Here is a 24963-nt window from a genome sequence, read left to right as displayed (position 1 = left end):
ACACACATACACACATGCAAGCACGTACGCATGCACTTTTTCATGTACAGCCTTCTAAATTATGAAAAATGGAAGGAGACCAAAGCAGTTGTTTTCCAATACTGCTGCATAGTTCTGAAACTTAACTTTTCAAACTATCTCAAGGTCTTGAGGTTTCTCTCTTGCCTTTTATATCCTTAGATCCATACAAACCTTTCCTTCCAGTGTTTTCTGAGGAGATACACACCAGGCGTCGGTAGCTCACTACTACTATCTCAGCACTCAGGAACCTGAGGCAAGGAAGATTACCAAGAAGACAAGGCCAGCTTAGGTTACAGAGTGAGACCCTGTCTCAAAAATAAACAACAACAACAAAAACCAAACAATAATAATGTAATAAGTACTTGGGGTCCAGAAAAGTACTTGAACCCCAAACCCTATGTTCATTTCTAATTTTAATTAAAGAATTGAATTTAAAAATTCTGCAAAGGATAATTATTCAATTATTATATTTATTGAGGGAAGAACAGAACCAAGAAAAGGCACCTGTGTAGCTAGAGATCCCATGTGGAGTGTCTGAAGAAACTGTGGAAAGAGAGAGAAAAGAAAGTTTAAGGAGCTCCTGCCATGTGGGGAGCTGGAGGGGATAAAGAACCCATGTGAAGAGTAAGGGCTAGGGGACCCAGCCCAGGCTCAGCCCAGGAAAAACTTACCCTCAGCTGGAACTTCCCAAGTGGTCAGACAGACTGCCCTCCCCTTGCAAAGGTATTTATAATCTTATAGTGATGGACTGTCTTCTGGCTCAGGTGAACCAGAGGGACAGCTGGTTGGTTAGGACTAGGGGCTATGTCAGGAAGAGGCTAGCCCTAACACCAAGTCCAAGGGTAGAACTTGACCAACCACAATATTTAAACCCTATGAAAGACTCCTTCTCAGAAAGGGTCCTTGTTGTTTGTGGAAAAACAGGTCTATCTAGGGAACTAGGCAAGAGATAAGAGGTCAGATCATCTTTGATTTCTAGCGAGTGCAGATTTTCCTGCCGTTTTGTACTTTCAGAGGTCCAGTCACCCTAACTGTACTCCCTCTCAATAAAACATCAGCTTTCTTGGATGTCTCACACAGTTGAGTAGGTAACATTATATAAAGCAATTCTATATACAAAAGTCTCCAAAGAAATAGTTATGGGACTCAAAATTAGCAGTGAATAAAAGAAAATCTAAAGCCACTGGCAGAACAGATTTTGAACTATCAAATCCTCAAGCATTTAGAAACTCCCTAGTATAGTGAATGATATTCAACCCTAACACACAGAGCCTTATAGCAGAAGCTTCAAGTCGAATGCCTGATAATCCTTGTACAACTTCATTTCTTGCATAATGATGGTCTGAACTTCTAAAAGGATGTGTTTCTCTGGTATTTATGAACATGTTCTACATACAAATAAAGGCCTGCAGCACCAGGGGAAGAACCCATGATTACTCAGATAATATATGATCATATTAAGGGCTGAGAAGATTGTTCAGTGACTAAAGGCACTTGCTCTACAAGTCTTCTGAGCAGACTTTGGGTGTCCAGTAACCATGTAAATCTGGATGCACAGTGGTATGTACAGTAACACACTTGTCTATGATTTCAACATGACTATAGCAATGGAAAGCAGAGTTAGGAGAACCCCAAAGCTCATGGACCAGTTTGCCTGGCCTTCCCAACTGCAAACAAGAGAGATCCTGACTCACAATAAGATTGAAGGAGATGATAAACACCCCAAGGTTATCCTCTGACCTCCACATGTACACCATGACACACACATTCCCTCCCCCACACTAATAATCTATCAATAAAAGAGTTAGTGGTCTCCAACCTGAGTCAAAGGGAGAAAACACCATCATCTATTTGGCAGGCTCTTTATTCTGGCAACCTTCCTGCATGCTCAAGTTGAATGCCCACTTTGTAATGATCATAATGGATTGTAAGCTGTGAACCTTGATTGGCAATAAGCTGTCTATTATTCTCCTTTATCACATTATGACTCCATTCTCAGAGGGAGAGGGCACCTTAAGGAAGACTAATTCAAGGCTTCTAAGACATGTTGAAAATAGTACAATAAATGACGACAGAGAGATCTGCCTTTTCATATAAATTTGTGTCCCCAAAATAGGCTTGGAATGAATACAAAGCAGCCATTCAGTATTGAGCTTATGAAAGTCACACCTGCTAATTATCATGGACAGATCAAGTAGCACATACTGCAGAAGGAAACAAACCCGCTACAATAAAGAGAAACAGAAAACATGGTTGGAAAAGCAGAATAGGAAATAAATATGTGTGTGCATGCCACTATATTAATAATACAAAAATATTATGTGCTTTATCAATGTACTTTAATCAAAGTGTAAAGACAGAAAAAAGGTGCATCACAAATGTGAATTACCAGTTATTGGTATAAGAATTAAGCATACTAGTGAAAGGTGTTATAATAGAAGTTATTAAAGAACAGTATACATTATAAGTGGACTAAAATATTTCCTAAATCCAATTGAAGTTTTGAGCAATGTTATAAGGCATAACAGACAAATCAAGACATTCAAGAGGCCTTGCTAGGAGAAGGAGCTTAGAATTGACTAGATGGAACTATATACTAAAAGTTCATGCCAATACATTCTAGTTAGCAGGTTATTAAAGCAATGTGTCAGGTTAATCTGACCATGTAATTCTACAAATGGGATAGATAACTGGGAAACAGCCATTTCACACCATCTTCAAAGTTCAGATGGTTTTAAATACTTTAATGTACCAAACCTGAGGATTGACTGATTAAAAACCTTTTCTTTCCTCTGTCTGATGTATAGATAATGCTTCACCTGGTCTAGCATGGAAGAGCCAAAACAGGTCCATCCACATCACTGCACAACATCCCTAAGAAATGCCAGAGAGACGGTAAAGCACCCTAGCTTCTCCACAAGCAGCATCTATCTATCTCTTCAGTGTTCTGTATAACTCTGACCCAAGGCAGCTATGCAAAATCCTGTACAGGCAAACTAGCTCATCTTCTTCAAATTTGTTATCTGTCTTACCTATAGCTCCAAGACCTATAAATATGTTTTTTTTTTTCCTGTCAAGTCTTTTGTTAATGTATGTTGAGTTTCCTAGTAGACTTTTATCACTTACATGCTATAAAGCATCTGAGTCATTAGTTTCCTACCAAGACAGTGTAGGGGAGGAAGGAAGCCTTAAGGTTGTAGATGATGAAATAATCCACTAATTCTTGCCCATTTCCACTTATATTTAGTCTAAGTCCCATGCTTGGGAGGTAGGTACAGTAGGATTCCAAGGGATGCATCTGCCTGAGCTCAAGAATCAACCAGAGGAAGAATGAACGCCCAGCTGGGATTAGGAAAAAGAGAATGAAGACTCAGCTCCCTTCCCCTGGGAATTAAGGGGCAAGGGAAACTGACATGAAATCAACTTCTACTTTTAGGGCTTCAGTGTCTGTTCTATGTGTCCCTGCAGCTGTGACAGAAAAACATTGCAGAGCCTTGAAGATAAGAGCAGCTGGCCACAAAATCTGCATTACTACTTTTTTTCCACTTTACATGTATATTGGGATTTTGTAGTAACATGTTCCAATAGAGATTTCGGAATAACTGAGAGATGGTGTTGCAAATGTACAAACAACACATTCTGGGAAATGTTTCATTCTTCTAAAGTCACATGTCCCAAATTCTTCACCATCTGCAAGAAAGAAAACAGAATAACAGCCACAGGGAAGGGACTTTAGGAGAAATTTCAAGCTTACTAGATACTCAATGCCTCCAGTATAAGAGATGTTTCTACTTTCCTTGTATCCAGTGTTTTTTTCTTCACAAGGCCCAAATTTAATGTATTGATTATACTAAGCATCTTGTCTATTATAAACTTTGTCGGTCCAGGATGTTTACCAAACAACTATTAGTGATTTTCTTTGATTTTTTTTTTTTTTTTTTTTTTTTGAGGTAGGGTTTCACTCTAGCCCAGGCTGACCTGGAATTCACTATGCAGTCTCAGGGTGGCCTTGAACTCACAGCGATCCTCCTACCTCTGCCTTTCAAGTGCTAGGATTAAAGGCGTGCACCACCATACCCGCTTCCTTGAAATTTTTCAGACCAAGTAAGAAAGGTGAAAAAGAAACATCAATCTTCATTTCATAGACACATTAGTGTGCCTTAAATGAAATTTATATAACTGATTTATAAAAGAACAATTAAATTGCCCTTAAAAGTGTCTGCTGACTTCATTAAGTTTGAAAACACTGAAGGAATTTCAAAATTATGTACTGTTTGTTTTGGTTTAATAGCAATACAAAAGGTAAGGGGAGGGGGCTAATTCTGATTTAGAGATGTGGACATAGATAACATGACATGCATAATTTGTGCATTCATCACAAATTATATACATCATGGCTACTTTATGTTGCTTCCCCCCCCCATAAGTATTATTTCCTGTCATTTGTTGTTATTGGGCTGTCAGAGCCAGCATAGTGTTTGATACTAAGTTATAATCAGTCTGACATGAGATCCAATTGGAAGCCTGTCACTTAAAGTCAGTGAAACATACAACAAATTACCTCAACTATATGTATCTCAGTTTATTCATCTGTAAAATGAAATTAATGATGATTCTTAGGATGTTGGGCAAGATTTGAATAGGGTACTATATGTTCAGCAGTACATGGCTCAATGTAAATAATAAATGTCAAAGTTGTTTTGTTTTATTTTCCCCAGGTCTAACACATGCATACATATGGTGCATGCACGTGCCAAGTCAACTTCAAACTCAAAATACTCATTTATTGGAAAGAACAATGTTGAAGAGTCGCTCAATAGAAAGAGACATTTATGTCACAGGTCAAGAATATAGGACATAGGTATAGGTGGCCTTTATATTTAAAAATCTGTCCATATGAGTAACCAGACAGTGGGGACATCTTCATCTCTTGATAATGGGAAACAAACAAAAAGATGTCTTACCCTTATCTGACACAATGCACAAAAATTAACCCAGTGACCATGGACTTGGCTGAAGGATCTAAAGTAACATAATATTAAGAGTTTGAGGCCAGCCTGGGATTACAGAGTGAATTCCAGGTCAGCCTGAGCTAGAGTGAGACCCTACCTAAAAATAACTAAAAAGCAGAAATAAGTTTTCATAACCTTGTCTCGGGCAATAATTTCTTTTTGTTGTTGTTGTTGTTGTTGTTGTTTTTCGAGGTAGGGTCTCACTCTAGCCCAGGCTGACCTGGAATTCACTATGGAGTCTCAGGCTGGCCTCGAACTCACAGCAATCCTACTACCTCTGCCTCCCGAGTGCTAGGATTAAAGGCGTGCGCCACCACGCCCGGCCTCAATAATTTCTTAAGACAATACAAAAAGAGACAAATTGAGCTATATCAGAATTTAAATCACTTTTGAGCCACAAATTATACTATCAATAAAGAGAAAAGATAATGACAACATGGGAGCAAACATTTACAAATTATATACCTAGTAAGAGATTTGGATCCAGGCTATACACAGAAGTCTTATAACTCAATGCTGAAAATGATGCATATAAAAGTAGGGCAAAGATTTGAATAGTGACATCTCCAAAATAGGGTATATAAGTAACTAATAAGTTCATGAAAATATGTTCAATGTCACCAATCTTTAAAAATGCAAACAAAACCTCAGTGAAATACTACTCGAATTCACTGTGAGGTCTAGAATCATAAAGACAGATAATGCCAGCACTGGAGAGGATATGGAGAAAGTGGAATCCTCATATATGCCTGATAGGAATGAAAAATGGCAAAGCCACTGTGGAAAGTAGTTTGGTTTTTCCATAAACATTTAAACATAGATGATCTAGAAATTCTACTTCCAGGTCTATAGCCAAGAGAAATGAAAACATGTTCATGCAAAAATGTGTATGTGAACCCTCATAGTCACATTATTTATGGTAGCCACAGAGTGGAACCTACCCAAATGTCCATTAAATGACTCATAAGTAAATAAAATGTGACATTTTTGATGACAAAAAGAGTGAAATGCTAATACATGCTGCAACATGAATAAACATTGAAGGCATTATATTAAGGGAAAGAAGCCAGTCACAAAAGGCTACATACCAAAAACCTTCATTTATGTGAGAAGCACAGAGTAAGAAAATGTACAGAGATCAAATCAGTGGCTACTGGGTATGGGATGGTAGAAACAAGAGCTGATGAAATCTGACTGCTAATGGACAAGGAATTTCTTATGGGAAGGACAAAAATGTTCTAAAATTAAATTGTGGTGGTAGTTGCATAATACTGTGATAACACTAAAAATAGTTTTAAATTGTACCTTTTACATGGATGAACTATCTAGTATATGAATGATATCTCCATAAAGCTTATCTTAATAAAATTGTATTTTTTAAACTTGCTTTTCCAGAGGTAAAATTAAGACAAATCAAAGGATAAAGAATTTCTCATAATCCAGAAAAATCTGCCCAGTGGGGTCTGCAAACATCATTTTAAGATATTGATTTAACTGAAGTTCAGTGGAAAAAGTCTAACATTTCTGTGACCTTCTTCTCTAAACTTCCTAAGTGCCTTAGAGAAAGGCTGCCTAGGGAACTCCAAATGGAACCTAAAAATATTATCTTCTGACTTTATAAACATCTGGAACGCTAATGAAGTGAGGAGCAGCAGGTCCAGGAGTGGACTATCTCATTCAGGTTGGGAGACACAGGGGAAGCCCAAAAGCACCCTTGAAGGCAGGCAAGGGGGCCACGGAGGGGCCAGGCTGGGGCAGGGAGTAAAAATCAACACAAGGTAGGAAAGAAAGATTAACAATGATCTGGGTTATATAAAACAGAGCCAAGGTGACCACTATTTTAAACACTAATAAAACAACCCCTTTGCAACTCAGTCTGTTCTTTTCAACCATCTGGAGAGATAACTGCTCCTTAGGCTCCCTGTTCACCCTCAGACATCTCTCTAAAAGGAACTATCTTGGGGTGCAGCAGAAATATTCCTCTCATCATTCCCTGCCCCTGGTGCTCATGGGACAATGCCCAACATGGCCATGCCTGCCTGAGTTCCTCATCAAGTCTTGTGGTCATTATTGACGGCAAGAGTGCCACCCCGCTTGTAGCCCCAGCACCTTATGCAAAACTGGACTTAAGTAATAGGCAGTAAGTTAAGTTGGAGAAGGGATTCTCCCAGGATGGCTCTTCTCCTACACTTCCCATCTGGAAGTCAATAAATTCCCTCCTAAACTTAAGCCAGTTTTCTACAATGTACAAACAGAAAGAGTCTTAACCAATGCACCAAGTAACATATGGAAGATTGAGTCAGTAACTACAGTTTTCTGTCCTGGTCATGGGTAGTTGACAGTGTCTTTCATAGAGCCAGGTAGCAGGTTAAAGATTAGGGCACAGAGGCTAGGAAAAAGCAACAAGATCAGTATAACTTAGAGCACTTTTGTGAGATCAGAGAAATGTACCCAGGAAACCTCCTCCATGTGTTAAACCTCATGTGAGAAGATTTCCTCCTCCCCTTTCATTATTCTTTAATTTGTAAATCGTCTTCAAAGAGGTTATTGTTTTCACAGTGACCACTTTAAGAAGAAAACTAAAGATGGTACACATGGGCATGGAAAAGCAGCAAGCCCGTCAGAAGAGGACAACAGTTGTGTTTGAAAGCAACCAGACCAACTCTTGCCAGTCTTTCCTTCAGAATTTCCTGCATGAGAGAGATGGAGGAGAAAACGATTAGCCCCACACGCCTATTCTGCTATGGATGCTACATTTTCCATCTGGAAGAAACAAACAAAAAAAAAAAAGTGGTCAACAGCAGTTCGAGAGATGCAAAATTGCATTTCAAACCTTCCCTTCCTAGCCATCAAATATTACTTGTGAGTTCTTAAATGCATGTGCCCAGTCTCTGTGACAGAATCAAACAGTTACTCTGAAATCAATGGCTTTCTTTCATACTTGATCTGCGTTTCTTGCTTAACTTTTCTAAACATTCTCTTCAAGTTTCTCATAACCATTCTGAAACTTTAGTTTCATGTGATAGAGGCAGATGAATAATCATAAAAAGTTATGTTGGGCTGGAGGAATAGCTTAGCAGTTAAGGCATCTGCCTGCAAAGCCAAAGGACTCAGGTTCGATTCCCCAGGACCCATGTTAGCCAGATGCACTGGGGGCACACATGTCTGGAATTCATTTGCAGTGGCTGGAGGCCGTGGAGCGCCCATTCTCTCTCTCCCCCTCCTTCTCTGTCAAATAAATTTAAAAAAAAAAAAAAAATATATATATATATATATATATATATATATATATATGTATGTATGTATTTAAGTTACATAAACTCCTTCTAAAATATCCTAAAAATATTTGAAAGGACAGGTAATGAATAAATTCCCTTAATAACCAATTTCAAAGTTCAATTTTCTCATAGATAATTTCAATTCTTTTCCCAATTAAGCCTATCATCCTATCACTTTCTTACTAAATATCTGGTCAGCCACTGATGATATTATAAAAACCAAAAAATTAAAAAGAAGAGTTAAATCTATAATTATATGCTCTCTTAATTGATGTTATACTTAGTTCTAACTCTACTTACTTACCTGAACTCAATTTCTGAAAAAGGCAGTGAAATTTTGAAAATACAAATATTCAGCAATGAAGGATCTATGAATTCATAGTATATTAATCCATTTTGTATTGTAACAAAATGTGTGAACTTAGCTAGGTTGTAAAGGAAAGAGGTTTATTTAGCATGAGTTTTTGAGGGGAAGAGCAGGCACTAACACTCTGCCTCACTCTGATAAAGACCTCATGGCAGACGACCTAACACTTTGGGGAACACATGGGAAAGGGAGAGAGGCCATGGGCTTAGGAGAGGTGCTCTTGATATCCAGGGAATTTTCATGAGAACTAAAACACATTGTTACAGATATGGTCATTTTCCAGTAGATGCCCCCACCCCAAAAGTTCTATCTCTACTCAATATCACACAAGGGGGACCATGATGCAAACATACTGATCTTGGGTGACGTGCTCAAGCCACAGCACATGGTACAGCACTAATGTTACAGCTGATTAAGGTTGATGACACTCAACTGTAGACACCCCTCAGTGTTTAAAAAAGGTATTTTTTTCTTTGTGTATTTTACAATTTAAAACTCTTTGTGATAAAAATAGAAAGCAAAACAAATGTTCTATCTACCTCATTAAAAACCTGTGAGATCAGGAAGGAATACTCAAAGGGCAGATGGAATAGTGATTGTTTACTAAAACAACATGGAATTTCCCTCTTCTATCGCCCACTCAGTATGGCTGAGATGTGCAGGCAGCCCTGAGGACTGGGGCTGAGCATGCAGAAGGCAGATCCTGACCCCAGCTCTTCCCTAGCTTCTCCCAGTTCTGCTCTCAGACACGTCAATTCCATTCTTTGCCAGGCACTCTGCTCCAAGCTCTACAGCAACACGCCTCCCACCCCCCAAACACACAGTTTAAAATAAAGACATGCTTTTCCTAAAGAATTCGCACACAAATAATCTCATTATCCCAGTGTTTGCATCTATACAGCAGACGTCTTCTGAGAGGGGAGGGGGAATGCACTCTACGCTCACTCACATGGAACAGCTGCAAGAAGAGAAATGGTATTTAATTCATTGTGAAATATTCAACAATGGCTACACTGCGCTTTTAAAAGCCTTTTGATAGTAAAGCCCACAGGGAGCAGCTCATCCTGTGTGCTGAAAAGCAGCTTCCCCACAATTAGTCTCTCTATTCAGGTCTGAGCAGCCTGTGTAAACTTCAGCACGTGCTATGTACACTGTGGATGGCTTCAAGGGTATAACCTTTCAGTAACTTTGAAGGGTTTAGTCTTATTCAGGAACTCTGTCTGCTCACAGAGCTGGCCTATGGGGGGTGGGGAGTGAGAGGCAGAAGGAATGGGATACTTGGCAAAGGGGAAGAAAACCTTTGAGATCCCAGCTGAATCCCAACAAAGGAGAACCACTCTCCAGAGCACCCTGGCAAATTACCATGCTTGTTCACGCCCTCAGTAACCAATGGTGGACCAAAGGAAACCAGAGATATGATCTTATAATCATCAGGCAACTGTGGATCATTTTCCTACTCCATCTTTGAGATGCTCATGGGTATGTGAGTTGTAGGAAAACCTATATTATCTGATCCTGGCTGACAGACATTAGTTAATAAGGAGGGGGCAAAATCTATTTGGCTATTCAGTTTGTAGAATGGCTGAGAGAATACCTTTCAAGAAAAATTCAGTTAATCTCTCATTCATCTGTAAAATGGGAACAATATCACCTGCAACAAAATATAATTAAGAGCAAAAGACCCTAGAGGTATGATTCTCAGCATATGGGAAGTATTTAACTTCTTCTCAAGAACATCTAGGTAGACAAGCATTCTCTACAGCTATCAAGAATAAGATTATTTAAACTTTCATTTAATTGGAGAACAGGCTATAAACGACTCTTCATCAATACTCTTGACTTTTAAAAAATTGGTCAATAGGAAAATAACATAGAAATGTACAACTACCTGACTGGAAACCCAAAAGGGTCTAAACCGGGGTCTAAAACAAAGGACTCAAAAATCACCAAAACTTTATACCAGTACTGACTATTGTTATTTTTATAATTAATTAATTTATTATTATTATTATTTTCTTTTGGTTTTTTGAGGTAGGGTCTCACTCTGGCCCAGACTGACCTGGAATTCACTATGGAGTCTCAGGGTGGCCTTGAACTCATGGCGATCCTCCTACCTCTGCCTCCTGAGTGCTGGGATTAAAGGCATGTGCCACCACGCCCAGCTATAATTTATTTTTTATTTAAAATTTCCATAATTATAGACAATAACCTATGATAACTCCCTCCCTCCCCCAACTTTCCCCTTTGAAACTCCACTCTCCATCATATCCCCTCCCCCTCTTGATCAGTCTCTCTTTTATGTTAATGTCATGATATTTTCAGGAAATTTAAACACAGAATTTTCCACAAAATAATGATGGCATACCTGCATATTGCAAGCAGCGTGGAAGTGCATGTAGCATCTTTGTTCTATTACTTCCATTTTCTCCTGGGCTGTCCAGGAAGAATCTGCAAGCATACTTGATTCCAGAAGATGTCAGCCACTTTCATTTTGAAAATCAACATTCAACCTATCAGTGACCACCAGTCCTAAGCTCTGGATATACTTCCCAAAGCTGGACAGGCTCAAACATCACTGGGCAAGCCAAAGTCTCTGGCTCCACACAGGGTCATCTCTGCGAATTGCTTCCATTTGACAATGTGAGTGTTTAACAGTGTATCCCCTAGTCATTGGTTCCAAGAAAAGTCACAAGTCAGAACTGAGGCTAAGATTCTGGGAGTGACCTTGGGGTAGCAGCAGTTGGCTGGGAGTCTGCAACATCCAGTGGCTCACCTGTTGTTCTGCATAGTTGGTTGGTGGGGATTGCATCCAAGGCAATCCTGCTATACACTTTACACCTCCACCTGCTGCGTGAGGTAAGGATGGTGGGAGAAATCTATGGTTCACTAGAAAGTCTGTGAGAAGCAGATCCCAGCATGGTCCTCCTATGGTGCTATGAAGTGGACCCATGTGCCCTATTCACAAATCTATCCAGCTCACTTTAGCAAGGCCAGTTTCAAACTCAAGTATCATCCTGAGAAGAATCAAACAAAACAAAGATATGCCTGGACTTTGGGCAGGGCCACGATGCTTGTCTCCAAGACAATGGGGTAGGAACAGCTTGCAGGTTTTAAATATAATTTCTGGGGGTTGTACCAGAGCAGTGGGAAGGGATTTCTAAGAAGGAAGTTGGCAGGAGAGAATTAATCCTTGTTTGACAAGATATGTGAGGTGTACTCAGTACACACAACACTACATGCTACAGGAGGGCACAATGGAACCTTTTCGCTTGCAGCAGAAATTCCTAACTTCCCTGGGGTGGGGGTGGGGTCTCAGAGTATTTTGAGAATCAGAAAAAAAATGGCAGAGATCCTAGGGAAATTTTTGCACATCAGTGAGATCAAGCTTTTCTGAACATCTTTTTCTGGCAAGAGCCCAGGTTCTATGACTGTCAGTAGGTCTAAGCTGAGAAGGCTGTCAGAGTGGGTAATGACTGAAGTAAGGGGTATCAGGTCAAGGGTTTGAGCCTCTAGGGCCTGGCTCTGTAGATATTTAAATCACTGGCATTTCATTTCTGCTTCTCAAACACCTAAAGGAAAGCTGTGGTAGGGAGGCACAACAGACATGGCAAAGCAATCCAGGAACTGGAAGTTTGGGGCATGCTATTTAAATTCTACCTGCAAAGGTGAACAGAGGTTCTGAAACTTTGTATTTTTTAAATTATTTATTTATTTATTTGCTTATTTATTTATTTATGAAAGTGAGAGAGAGGGAAGAGTGTAGATAGATAGGGAGAGAATGGGCAAGCCAGGGCCTCCAGCCACTGCAACCAGCTTTACATGGGTACTGGGGAACAGAACCTGGATACTTTGGTTTTGCCAGCAAGTGCCTTAACTGCTAAGCCATCTCTGCATTTTTTTAATAGGAAGGAGGTTTACAAAGGTCATGAAGAGGTCTAATGGAGATGTTCAGGAATGGCCTAGGAAGAACTGATTACTATTAAACATATTGTGGTGCAAGGAGCAGACAGCCAACCTTAGTCCGTGAGCTGGGCAGGGTTTGAACTGAGAGAGGCTGTGGCAGCAGGGCAAGTTCTGAGAGGGCAAGACTGCACAGGGACGTGATTTCTCCCAGATTCCAGTTAAGGTTTGTGTTTGGACCCTGGCCTCTGTTCTGTGGGATTTTTATGTTCTCCTCCTAGGCATCAAGGAACAAAAGAGAGAAGGTAGAAGTGAGGACCCTAAAGTAGGGAAAGAATGAGAGAAGCAAGATAGGTAAGGTAAGAGGAGGGAAAGAACCCGAGGGCAGGAGACAGGCAGACCTGAAATCACAGTGGTCTGAAATCCTGAATGAATACTTCTTTGTGCATGCCTGGTGTGGTGTTATTTCCATGTTCAGTCCATTTTAGGTTGTGTGTGTGTGTGTGTGTGTGTGTGTGTGTGTGTGTGTGTGTGTGTTTTCCCTGCCTGACAGTAATTCTGTGAGGTGGGCACTCTGACAATGCAAATGAGGAAACTGAGGCTCAGAAAGGTTCCGTGATTTTCACGCGGTTGCAGAGTTGGCCCGTGACACAGCTAAAAGCTGGGTCCCTACCGGTCCTACTTTCTTCCTTTCTGAGGGGCAGCACGCATGTGTGCGCCCAGGGTAGGGAATGGCCTTCCTTACCTCGCTCTCTATCTCTTCACTTATCTATAACTCCCACTAGCCTCTTGCGAAACTAAATCTAAGTCTAGAATCTCTTCTGTTACAACCGTCTGTTTCTTAAGCCTGGCATGGGGCACACGTGCCACCACCCAGACTCCAGGGAGGGTCTCAGTCCACGCCCTGGCCCGGATGGCCCAGCTCTGCAGCCTGGCTGGCAGCGCCAGGGTTAACCCAGCATCCCCGCGGAACTATGATTTCTGTTTTATTTCAGCAGGGGAAGTGTGCACTGCCTGATTAGCCCGATGGTTTCCTCTTTTCCCATAACCTCCAGACCCCCACGGCCCAAATGTTTACTCTCTGAAATAAAAAATCTGCTGGTGTTTTCTTTTTGTGTGCTCGTGTATTTTGGGAGCCTTGCCGAGGAGGAAGGCGGGGTCGGGGTGAGGGACCAGGCTGGGGGAGGGGAGCGAGGGCGCAGCCTCCAGCTGCAGGCTGCGGGCCAGCCCAAACCCCCTTGGCTTCCTACTGGGGGAGGGCGGGAGCGAGGGAGCAGGTCCCCTCCTCGGGCAGCTATAAACACAGCGAACATCTGGAGGGCGGGCGAGAAGCTCTCCTGGCCAGAAGTGAGCACCACAGGCTGTTCCCACCCCTCTGCTCTCACACCGCCTCTGGGACCAGGTCGGCTCCAGCCTCACAGCCTCCACCCACCCTACCAAGCACTTCCATTCACAGCAGTGGAGCCCAGCCTAACCACCGCCAGGCAGTCCAGAAGAGGGTCACACTGTTTGAATCCAATAAGAACTTGGTGCCCCGGGGACCTTTTCCTAACTAAATACTTGCGGTTTGAAAACGTTAAGAGACACCCCCCTCCCCAAGCCCCTGGGAGTTCCAGTGCAATGTTGTTACTTCCTCTGATCTTTGAGAAGCAAGGGACCAATCTCTCCTTGGTAGGGCTGACAGAAAGAATGCTTGCATGCAAGCGAGCTATGACTGTTAGCCCCTCACAGACCGGACCCGGGGGTTTTCTTCTGCACAGGTTCTCCTCCCTCCCCCAGACCTGATAAAGGGATTTGCTCTCATACACACTCAGCCACCCCTCACCCATCTGCCAAGGTCACCCTAGTGGACACCAGTCCCTGGAACCTGGCTCCAGGGCTCTTCTCCCAGGTGGTCCCCTCCATTCCTGCTGAAAGGGGTAACAGTGAAGGCAAATCTAGGCAATGTCAGAAAAAAAAATAGCCCGACACGACTCATATTAGGTCAGAGCTAGGCAACTCCTTTCTCTGGCTCATTGAAATCCACACTTAGACAATGCTGAAAAGACAGAGTGGCATTTACTGGTTACCTACATATCTTGTCTTTTACAGTACAGTGCTTCTGTGGAACAGATACAAGAACTCTGAAACAAGGTAGGGTAATGAGGCTAACAGAATTCATCCAAAACTCCAGTCCTGGGTGGCACATGATGCCAATGGGCTTCTAGGTGTGTACTTACTCTCTCTACCATACTAGGTTGCATCCTCTGTACTGGGCAAAGTGCCAATTCATTTATACTCAAACTCTTATGCCAGAAGTTCTCTGAATACGAGATAGTGCAGACTCAAAGACGCAGAGGAGTTAAAGTATAAGATAGGAGGCAATAGAATCCTGGTGAACACAGTGATGGTTCAAAGCCAGCTGGAGGGGCACCCTTCACTTGTGGAGAAAAGGATCAGGCATTCACAGACATCTTACTATCAGAACAAACTGTTTTGGTAGGTGTATGAGAGACTTTGCAGAAGTGGCCTGTCTTCCTTGTGTATGACTAGAGCTAGGCAATTCCTGCTAATTTCCTCCAGCATATCCTCCTTGCAACCTCAGCACCCCTCAGAGATGGGATGTGGTATGGCAAAACTGTTCCTGCCTCAAGCTTCCCTGGGCACCACCCCTGTGAGTAGCTGATAGAGCAGCTAGGCCCACAGGTGGCCTTCTTTGACAGACCACAGTTGGAAGAGAGTTCTAGCTTGTTTGTCTGTTGGCAGTATAGCTGGCAAGCCAGAAACTCTGAGAAGTATACATTGCCTGTCTCCGTTAGTGCTAAAACCCTATATGCTGAAAACCCTTAAAAATCTTCTAAGCTTGTGCTACAGAACAGTTGCACAGTATGAACTGCCTTTGGAAAATTTAGACAGCTCCCCGCAGAGTGGGAAAAGTAAGCAAACACAATAAAATACAATGCTGAGAAGAGGGACTCTGTAGGGTTCCGAGTTCAGCTCACTGTAGACTACCTGTAAGTCTGCTGTCAGGAATATCCCAGCACTCTTACTGGGCTAGGCTTGATCCTGTTTTTATATCCAGTGTTACAACATCCAGGATAGTCACAGGCTCACAGGATCAGAGCTATTTGGAAGTTCAAAGAACTGGAAATAGTGTTATAGAAAAGGAAAATGCATCCTGAAGGAGAACAGAACCTGTACGTTCAGTAGATCCAATTTAAAGCACCATTTTTAAAACCTCAGGCCTGTCAGACATGGTCAGTTGACAGAACAAGCCTGCAAAGAGCATAAACATTTCAGAGCAAGGTAAGTCTCCATTGAAGTCTCTGGCATTCCCTCACATTCTCCACACTTGAAAGTCAAACTGAAGGTATCTGTCTTGCCTCCTGACACTTTCCACCTGGCTGCAGATAACCCTTTCCAAACACTACCCAGGTTTGATCTCTCCCAGCCGCCCAGCTGGCTGAGAAAGCCTCAGGAGAGACAGTGAGCCTGGATTTCCCACTATCTCCCTCACAAGTTTCCAGTTTATTTGGGGAAGACGTTCTTCAGTTCCACCATTTTATTAGGAAATTTGTTTAAGAAATTTCAAATAGTGAGAACTGAAGTCACTCCTGACATTGCCAAGCCTTGTGTCATATATAAGTGTAATATCTCATTTGGGAACCATCTGTGCTGTCATATAAAGGCACACTGACATGCACATTGGAATGAAAGTTGCTTGCAAGCAAGTCCCTTTCTCCATCTGATTTAGTATCCAGTATATGGCACTTCCCACACAAACAAATACAACCAATCAGTGGGGATCTTTCTGACTCAACTCCCAGATATTTTTGGACTCCCAAAATGCACTTTGTAGGACAAAAAGTCAAAGGGCACTTTCAGACAATGATTTATAGCAGCAGACATTCGCATCATGTGTGCTGTATAATGAGACTGCTTTTTGCTTTCCATGTCTGTATTGTCACTTCTCAAAGTGCAATCTCTGGACCACCAGCAGCAGTAACAGTAGCACCTAAGAACCTGTTAGAAATGCACATTGCGGAGCCCTAACTGAAACAGAAACCCTGGGGTAGAACCTTATAACCTGTGTTTTAGCAAATTGTAGGGGTGATTCGGTCCTTTAGGAGTTTCTGTTTTAATAGGTCTAGAGGAGGACACAAGATTTTATATATCTCAGAAATTCTCTTCTCTGGTGATGTTGATGCTGCTGTGGGAAGTATTTTGAGAATTCCCTGGGCATATGAAGAAATGAAGGATTGAAATAAACTTGCCTAAGGTCACACAGTTTGGAAGAAATAATGCAGCTCCAAGGAATCTGGTTTCAAGGCCGGAGTTCCTTCTCATTGACATATTCTCCAGAAGAACAGAAAGTGGCAGCTATGCTGTGCACAAGGGAGAAGAGGGCTTCCCTGTGCTCAGCGAAGCCCAGCAACCTGCATTCTACAAGAATAAAAAAGTGCACTCTATTTCTCAAAGCAAGGGCTCGTTCTCATCAGAGTAAAGGGAATGTACTACCTTCTAGAGCTGCCCACTGCTTCACAACCCTAAGCAAGTATTTTGTAAAAGTGTACGGTGATCAAAATATCACTTCCATAAATCTGATGCATTCAAGATCAAAAACATTCTTACATATAAAACAATCCCTAAAATGTAAACAAAATGATAACATATCTCACTGCAAGGTAAGCAGCATATTTTCAAATATGCATGTTGGCCACTCATAGTAGTCGCAGCTGGGAGGCTGAGGTCAAACATGTATAGCTGGAAGCTATGGGACAAACTATGAGCTTGGGCTCTAATGTCAGATCCCTGGTTCTCAGTATAATGAAGCTTTGCCTGGCTGTAGCCAGGTGTGGGCTCCTCCAAGGCTTGCCATTTCCATCTGAGAATGGTCTGCATCTGTGCTCACTTCTCAACAGCACTGTAAATAGAACCAAGTCCTAACAGTTAATGACAGCAAGTGTTAATGGGTAGCAAGTTCTTAGAGATGAAGAGTATAAGCCTGACAGACAAAATGATTGTTGTTAGGACGATGGAAAGAAAGCACTGAAGCTGAGCAACAGAACAGACGAAGAAACAGAGAGGAGGCAGGGTCAGTGGCTGCACTCTAGTCAGACTATAAACAGTAACAGACATTTCAGCCCTGGCTAGTGTAAGGGGCTCCATTGATTCACAAAGTTCCCCCAACAGAAGGATGACGAGAAGCTGAAACAGAAAGGACCCATTCATTCATGCAGAGCACCAGCCCTCAGCCCCTATTGGTTCTCCATAATGGCTCCAGGCTGACAGTGAGGAGGGAGCAGTGGCGGAGGGAGGAGGTGGTAAAAATGAAAGAAAATGATGACTACAAGATTGTCGTGAAGAAATGTACAGCTGCACAGGCAATTGCATGCAAATGGACTTCCCTTTTTAGCTGTAGATTCAATATCTACAAATTCTTGTATTTTTTTTCTTTCATGTTCATTTTTTTCTCTCCTTCTTGCCTTGTCTTTTTCCAGGCTCTCTTTCTTTCCCCCTTCCTATTCATCTTCATCTTCTCTTCCCATGATTCTCTACCTCTCTACCGATGCCCCCCTTTATTTTCTGTCCACTTCCACACACCTTACATTTCTTCCTCTTTATCATTTTTACCATCTATTCTGTCCAGCTGCTTTGTTCTTATTTAGTCTCCCTCTATCTCCATTCCTCTCTACCTCTTCCCTTCATCAGTAAAAACAATATTCAGATTAAGGCTGCTATGAGGGAGTCTGACTGTTCATCCACATCTCCTTCTGTCAGCATTCCAGACACCGACAGATGTGTAATCCTTGGAAAAGAAGTTCATTCATCCCTTCTGAAAGCACAGTCATGAGGGGGAGCAGGGGTGGGAAGTAGCCATGAGATGGAGAAGAGGAAGGAAACTGGAGTTATAAATAGTATAAAAGAAGATTTTAAAATGTAGAGTATTTTTTCTCCCTTTCTTTTTATTCAACACATCTCCAAGGAAATGTACCACACAGCTGGAGAAAGCATTGATTGGTCCATGTCTGCATCTTCCTTCCTCATAACCCCACGATCACCTTCCAAAGGACACCCATCACTGAGGCGACTGGGCCCCATCCCATAAAGAATTCCTGCAGCTCCTGCATCTGGACTGCTTAAAAGCAAAGGAGAGGCTGTAGAGCCTCGAGGTCCTTTTCAGATATTTCCATCAGAGTGGTTCTGAAGAAGTAGGGCCTAAAGCACATATTTGCCAACAAATTGCCACCAAATGGTCAGAGACCAAATCCCACAGGAGCTGCCGCTATAACCACAGTGTGCGACAACACAGGGCATTCTAAAAATAGTCATTATATCCACCAATCCCCCCATCCTACCCAAGCCCACAAAACTGCCTTACAACAGGCTAAGAAAAGAAGGCGATATGCTGCTCGTACGTCCTTATGCTTTCAAACTAGCTTCACCCTGAGATGTTCTTTACATGCTTCACATATGAAGGCCTGGAATCAAAACCTGTTTTAACCTTTAAGAACCTTGGCAATAAGGAGAGTAAGAGATAATCTCAACTTGGAAGTGTAACCAGGTGCTCAGGGCCCAGGAAAGTCCTTGAACCCCAAACCCTAGGTTCATTTCTAATTTTAATCAAAGAATTGAATAAAAAATACTGAGAAGGATAGTTATTATATTTATTGAGGGAAGTACAGAGTCAAGAAAAGGCACCCACATGGCTAGAGATCGCACGTGGAGGGCCTGGAAAAACTATGGGAAGAAAAAGAGAAAAAAGAAAATTTAAAGAGCTCATGAAAGAGTCCATGTTGAGAGTAAGGGTTGGGGGGCTCTCTGCTCAGCTCGGCCCAGCTGAGGGAAACTCACCAACAGCTGAAATTTCCCAAGTGGTCAGCAGCTCAGAGAGCATGTCCTCCCCCTGCTTGTAACCTGAAAGTGGTGCGCTCTGTCTACCCGATCGCTTGCTCTGGTGAACCAGAGGGATACTGGTTGGTTAGGGCTAGAAGCTCTCTCAGGAAGAAGCTAATTGTGATATCCAGTTCTAGGGGTTGAAGTTGATCAACTACAATGTTTAAATTCTATGAAAGACTTCTCTCTCAGGAGGGGTCCTGCTTGTGGAAAAACAGGTCTAGGGAACTAGGCAAGAGATAAGAAATCAGATCATCTTTGATTTCTAGCAAGTGTAGACTTTCCTGCTTTTTCTTTTTCTTTTCTTTTTTTTTTCTTTTTTCTTTTTTTTTTTTACTTTCAGGGGCCCAGTCTCTCTCTGTCTACTCCCTCTAAGAAGTTTAGATATTTTAGGGTGAAGGCAGAGAAGGGCCATGTCTCTGCTGTGAATAAGAGGAACTGTCATCTTGAGGCCATGGGCAAACGAGCAGATGGCCTCAGCCATGAGGGCAGCATAAGATGTAGCCAGCAGAAGGGCCACCAGAGCAGAGCGTTTAAGGCAAGTGGCTATAAAGGTAATTTTATTGGGAGAGAGAAAACTTAAGCCTCATGTCATTATTAGAATCTGAGAAATATACAAATATTGGTACAACCATCTTGGCTTTTCACTTATACAAAAGAGAAATCTATTTTATTTAAATTTTAAAAGCTCGCCGGGCGTGGGGCACATGCCTTTAATCCTAGTACTCAGAAGGCAGAGGCAGGAGGATCACTGTGAGTTCAAGGCCACCCTGAGACTAAATAGTGAATTCCAGGTCAGCATGGGCTAGACCGAGACCCTGCCTTGAAAAACAACAACAACAAAAAAAAAATTTAAAAGCACTTTTTTTTTTCAGGTCCGCAAATATTAAATCCTGAAGTCTAACCTGTGCATAGATGAAGAACCATCCTAGCCTCTTTGTGAATTGGCTACATGGCTGAGACACTTGTATGTATGTTTTTACTCTTGTAGGAACTGAGATACCAAAGAGAATAGGCCAGCACAAATGTTTTTACATCTGTAATCCAAAACTTTGCCAAAAAGTACCAAGTGTAAAGATCAATGGCTACTGACTTGGTAGAATATGAAATTAGGAGTTGATCCCATTCTGGCCTAGATAGGAACCATGAACTTGGAGAGCAGCCTCCCGAACCACTTCACCCACCACCCCAGACCTCACCATGCATTTCTGTGCTTCTTTGTTGATTTCTGTGGTAAGCTGAGATATGAACAACAAAAGAGACATTTGCCTTATAATAATAAAATTAATAATAAAATTTTTTTCTGTAAAATTATAGGAGGCAAAAGGATACTGAACAGCCACTACCATAAAAATTGGCACTCACATAAATTTGCACTTAGTTTCAACAACTTCCTCAACCTCATAGTTTCATCTATGCAACCACTGACAATTGCTTATTTTCAATATGTGAAAGTAATGACATTTATATTGCTGAAAGTTCATTCTGGTGGAAGACATAAACTTTGACTGAATTTTTAGCATAACATGGTCTCAGGGAAAATCTAACTTCCTTACCTGTATCAATCACTTCAGAATCCCAAATTCAAGTTTTACAGCTTTTTTTTTTTTTTTTTTTAACAAATGCTAGCAGGTTAACAATGACTAGTAAAATTAATTCATGAGAAACAAGAGTGAGTCCTAAAAACAGAATGGAGGTAAAAACTTGGGACTACTCTTGTTCTAAGTCCAGAGAGCTCCCTGGGAGTCTGATTCCAGTTCACCAGAGGGCAGCACTGTGACCAACAAGCCAGGAAAGAGAGAACAAGGCTGCCTGGAAGGAGGACAAGGGGAAAAGGGTAGAAGAAAGAGAAACCAGTGCTGGTAGAGAATAATGAAAGACATGCTGAATGACAGAAGATATGCATGGAGAGAAGACTGCTTCACAAGTTTTTCTCTTCCTGATCATCCTTTGTGATTGTGAAACTTGTAGGCTCTTTGTTAAGAGACCCACTTAATTGGATAAGGCCAGGAAGTGCATAGAAGGCAAAACTATTCACAAAATAAAAACCTAAAGCTACCTCTAGTGTCCATTCATAGACTTTTGTCTTCCTGTTAGACAATAAAATAACACAAAAATATCCAGAAGGCCTGGGACTTTCTAGGGAAGAATAATAGTGTCCAAAACCATGCAAGTCATGGTGGCATTCTTTCCAAGTGCAACCCTTATTACATTTCCCTTGCCCTTTAACTCCAACCTCACACCTAGCTTTTGTTTATGCTCTTACCTGAGACACAGTGTTCCAGACCAGTAGGAACTTCCTGAGTGGCTGTCTCATCCCAAAATGGGTAGAGGGGTCTTTGCTGGTGATAATTGAACTGGAAACCATAGGTCATTCGAGGATCTTCACAAGTGTTGACAGGTCCCTGCCTCTGTGATCAGGGAAAATAGAAGGACGTGAATTAGGAAAAAAAACACCTCTATACTTTAGCCCTTACTCAAAGTATGATTTACTATCATCTGATCACAAATACATGGGAATTACCTGCAGATGGAAGAGAACACAGCTTACCACCAAGTCCTTCCCACTTTGCACCCCAAATTCACAGGGAATAAGAAGAATTTCTGAGTCTACCAGTCCACTTATTTCCATTGCTTTCTTTGAGGACCAACTTTTTCAACCTCCAAAAAGGGTCATGGTTAACAATAGGGCAGAATATTGGAAATCTTAAATGTATGCTGTCTTGATCTATCATTTGTATCTTACAAAGCAGTCCAGTGTCCTAAAATATGTGACAAATAACAATGGAAAAGAAAAACTAGATCTGCATCACAAAAGTCATCTCATTTCCAGTTCATTGGTGGGGGTTGGGATTCATGATATCACTTGCTTTAAAAAGTGTCCAGTTCTCCTAGTATCTGGAGATGGTGCTACCTTCTTAACAGTCTTGTGAAATCCACACAATATACAGTCTGAGAAAGCTAAATGCATTCTGTGAAACACCATGTTTTGCAATCCATAAAATATAGTCCCCTTGAAATGAGTTGAATTCCAGTGTAGATAGATTCAAACTCTGGCTCTACCACTGACTGGTGGGAATTTACCCTGCTCCTTAATCTAAGCCTCAATTTATCCAAATGTAAAGTGGGGATAATACTTGCCTCACAAAGTGAATTAAAAATTACAATATGTATAAGAAAATTGTACACACAGCAAAATAAAATGTGAAATGTGTTCAATCAATAGTGTATAATAAGAAAGGCATGTAATAAGTAGTATATGTGAAACCTAATCCTTACTTCAAGTTAAGTATTATTTTACTTAAAAGAGACTCAGGCCTGTAATTCTAGGGCTCTAATTCCAGCAGTTTGGGAGGCTAAGGCAGGAAGATTATAAGTTCAAGACTTGTCTCAAACTAAAAAGTAAATATGATCTTGGAATCTACTAAATGATAAACATTTGTTAATATGCACAAGGTCCTTGATTGAATTCCTTGGAGAGAGAGAGAAACAGAGAGACTTATTCAATATTATGCTAATGGCTTAAATATGAAAACACAAAAGGATGAATGCCAAATTTCCTGGAAAGATTTCCTAAAAACTAGATTTTCATCTGCATCACATCATCTTCACTTTTTTTTTATTCCTACTTTATTTTTAATGGCTCCTCTTCCTCCATTAAAACCCCAATTAAGAAAGCCAAACTGGGCTAGAATTGGATGTGACTCAAACTTCTGACACATGCAACTCCTGAGGGGTCTTCTTGCCCTGAAGACAGTTTACAACCCCTCAGTAAGATCCCTGACCTAACAGTCTCCCAGCCCTCTATCCCCATAAACACACTACAAATCACCACTATTGTGTTATAGTCATGTACTCTTTAGCTAGACTGTCCCCATTTCTGCAGTGATCTCTCCACTTGAGCTCTGTACAAGTAACTTGAGGAAATATTGGCACAGAGAGAAATGACAATTGAATCCCAAATATAGAAGATATTGTGTACATTGTAAAACTTCATTAACTCAGGACCTGTTTTCCATAACATTCATAAAATTTAACTACAACTGGGTGAAGTTTATTTGGGGGCTGTTCATCCTGTAAAGTATTGAAGATTTAATAGACTCCTGAGGATTCGATGAAGCTTCTTTGGGTGGTCTCAGGACAACACCTAAAACATCCTTGGCTCTCTATAGCCAACAGGTCCAAAGCAGTATAAGAACCTGTACATATGGGCCCAAGTGGCTTAGAGGAATAATCAGCAAAAATGCATTATTGAGCTTCAATGCAAAGACATTTCCTAGCTGAAGATGGTTGTCCCAGCACTGAAGAGGCATGGGAAGAGTGAATTCAAGTCCAGCCTGGACAATTAAGAGAGACTCTGTCTCAAAATAAAAATCTTAATAAATGGTTGTGGATGTAACAGTGGCAGACCACTTGCCTAGCATGCCCAAATCACAGGTACAATATGTCACACTTAGAAAAAGAAAAAAAAAAAAAACAATAAAAAGTTATGTTGCCTGACTTCTGTCTTCAGATCATTTTCCCAACAGCTTATTTTAATTCTGTAAGCTCCTGAAGCAACTACTTAAAGCACTCCTTTTGAGTTTTAACATAATCAAGTCCTCTAATATACTTTGAAATTATCATTTTATGGCACATTTTCTAAGCCTGTACATCAAATTGGGTGCTCTCAATATCCACCCCCTTTTCTTATAACTTCAGATCCTTTCTCTAAATTTGGTGTCAAGTATCAGAGTTGTAGGAATACAGCATCAAGGGAGTAAGAAGGAGAATCCACAGTTACCCACACCTGTCTTCTTTGGGGGTGTGATGTTCAGGATGTGGATGTACCTGAAGCAGATCCTTGGAGACGGCAATGAGTAGCATATATGGGCCCCTTATGAGGTGGCAGGGGTTAGTGAAAGCAGGATCTTGGTAAGAGAGTTGCAGGCAATGTAAGTAGCACTGTTGCAAGTAGGTTCTTATAGGTCTTGATAGGGCCCTGGGTAACTAAGAATAGAATTCCAATTTTAAAGGATGGGAATTTTTTTTACTAAGGAGAAGTTACTATGCAAAGAGGCACTGAAGGAAATGATTTAAGTATGATGTGCAGGGAAGAGAGGAAAGGAAGAATGGTCAGTTCACAGGTAGGATACAAAATATGGTTAGTTGCATTGTGTGTAACTCACAGCACTTGTGCAATACCCATGCACATTATCTGCTTGGTTTTATGTGGTTGACTTTTATCATAAACTCTCTCTACCCCCAAGTAAGTTTCTCTCTGTCAAGAGGATAATTTATTTTTATTCTTAAAAAGACACTGTGTCCTCTTAATACCCATTTCCTCTGAAGCTCTCTTTATTGGAGCCAGAGTACCTTGTTTTAGGAGTAAGATATGGTCCAAATCTTCCATTAACCACAGGCATGTTTTCTGACAGATGTTACCAATAAGTCTTTCACAGTTCTGTTACCTAAACACCTGCCTGTTTATTAGACATTTCATGAACTGACTTGATAGCTATTTCATAAA

The 24963-nt window shown here is 41.2% G+C and overlaps 1 protein-coding gene across 2 annotated transcripts in view; it reads right to left on the bottom strand.

Moving 5' to 3' along the window:
* Nucleotides 1-24963, bottom strand: part of Ets1 (ETS proto-oncogene 1, transcription factor) — a 131592-nt gene that overhangs the window by 74766 nt on the left and 31863 nt on the right. For both annotated transcript variants that reach the window (XM_045145124.1, XM_045145125.1), the window contains one exon: nucleotides 21721-21865. In XM_045145124.1, the coding sequence (XP_045001059.1) occupies nucleotides 21721-21865 (145 nt within the window). The remainder of the gene's footprint in view (nucleotides 1-21720; nucleotides 21866-24963) is intronic.

This window comes from Jaculus jaculus, chromosome 3 (assembly GCF_020740685.1).
Source record: "Jaculus jaculus isolate mJacJac1 chromosome 3, mJacJac1.mat.Y.cur, whole genome shotgun sequence".
Lineage (NCBI taxonomy): Eukaryota > Metazoa > Chordata > Mammalia > Rodentia > Dipodidae > Jaculus > Jaculus jaculus.
Note: the sequence above shows the minus strand (reverse complement) of the source record. Positions and strands in the feature narration are given on the sequence as shown.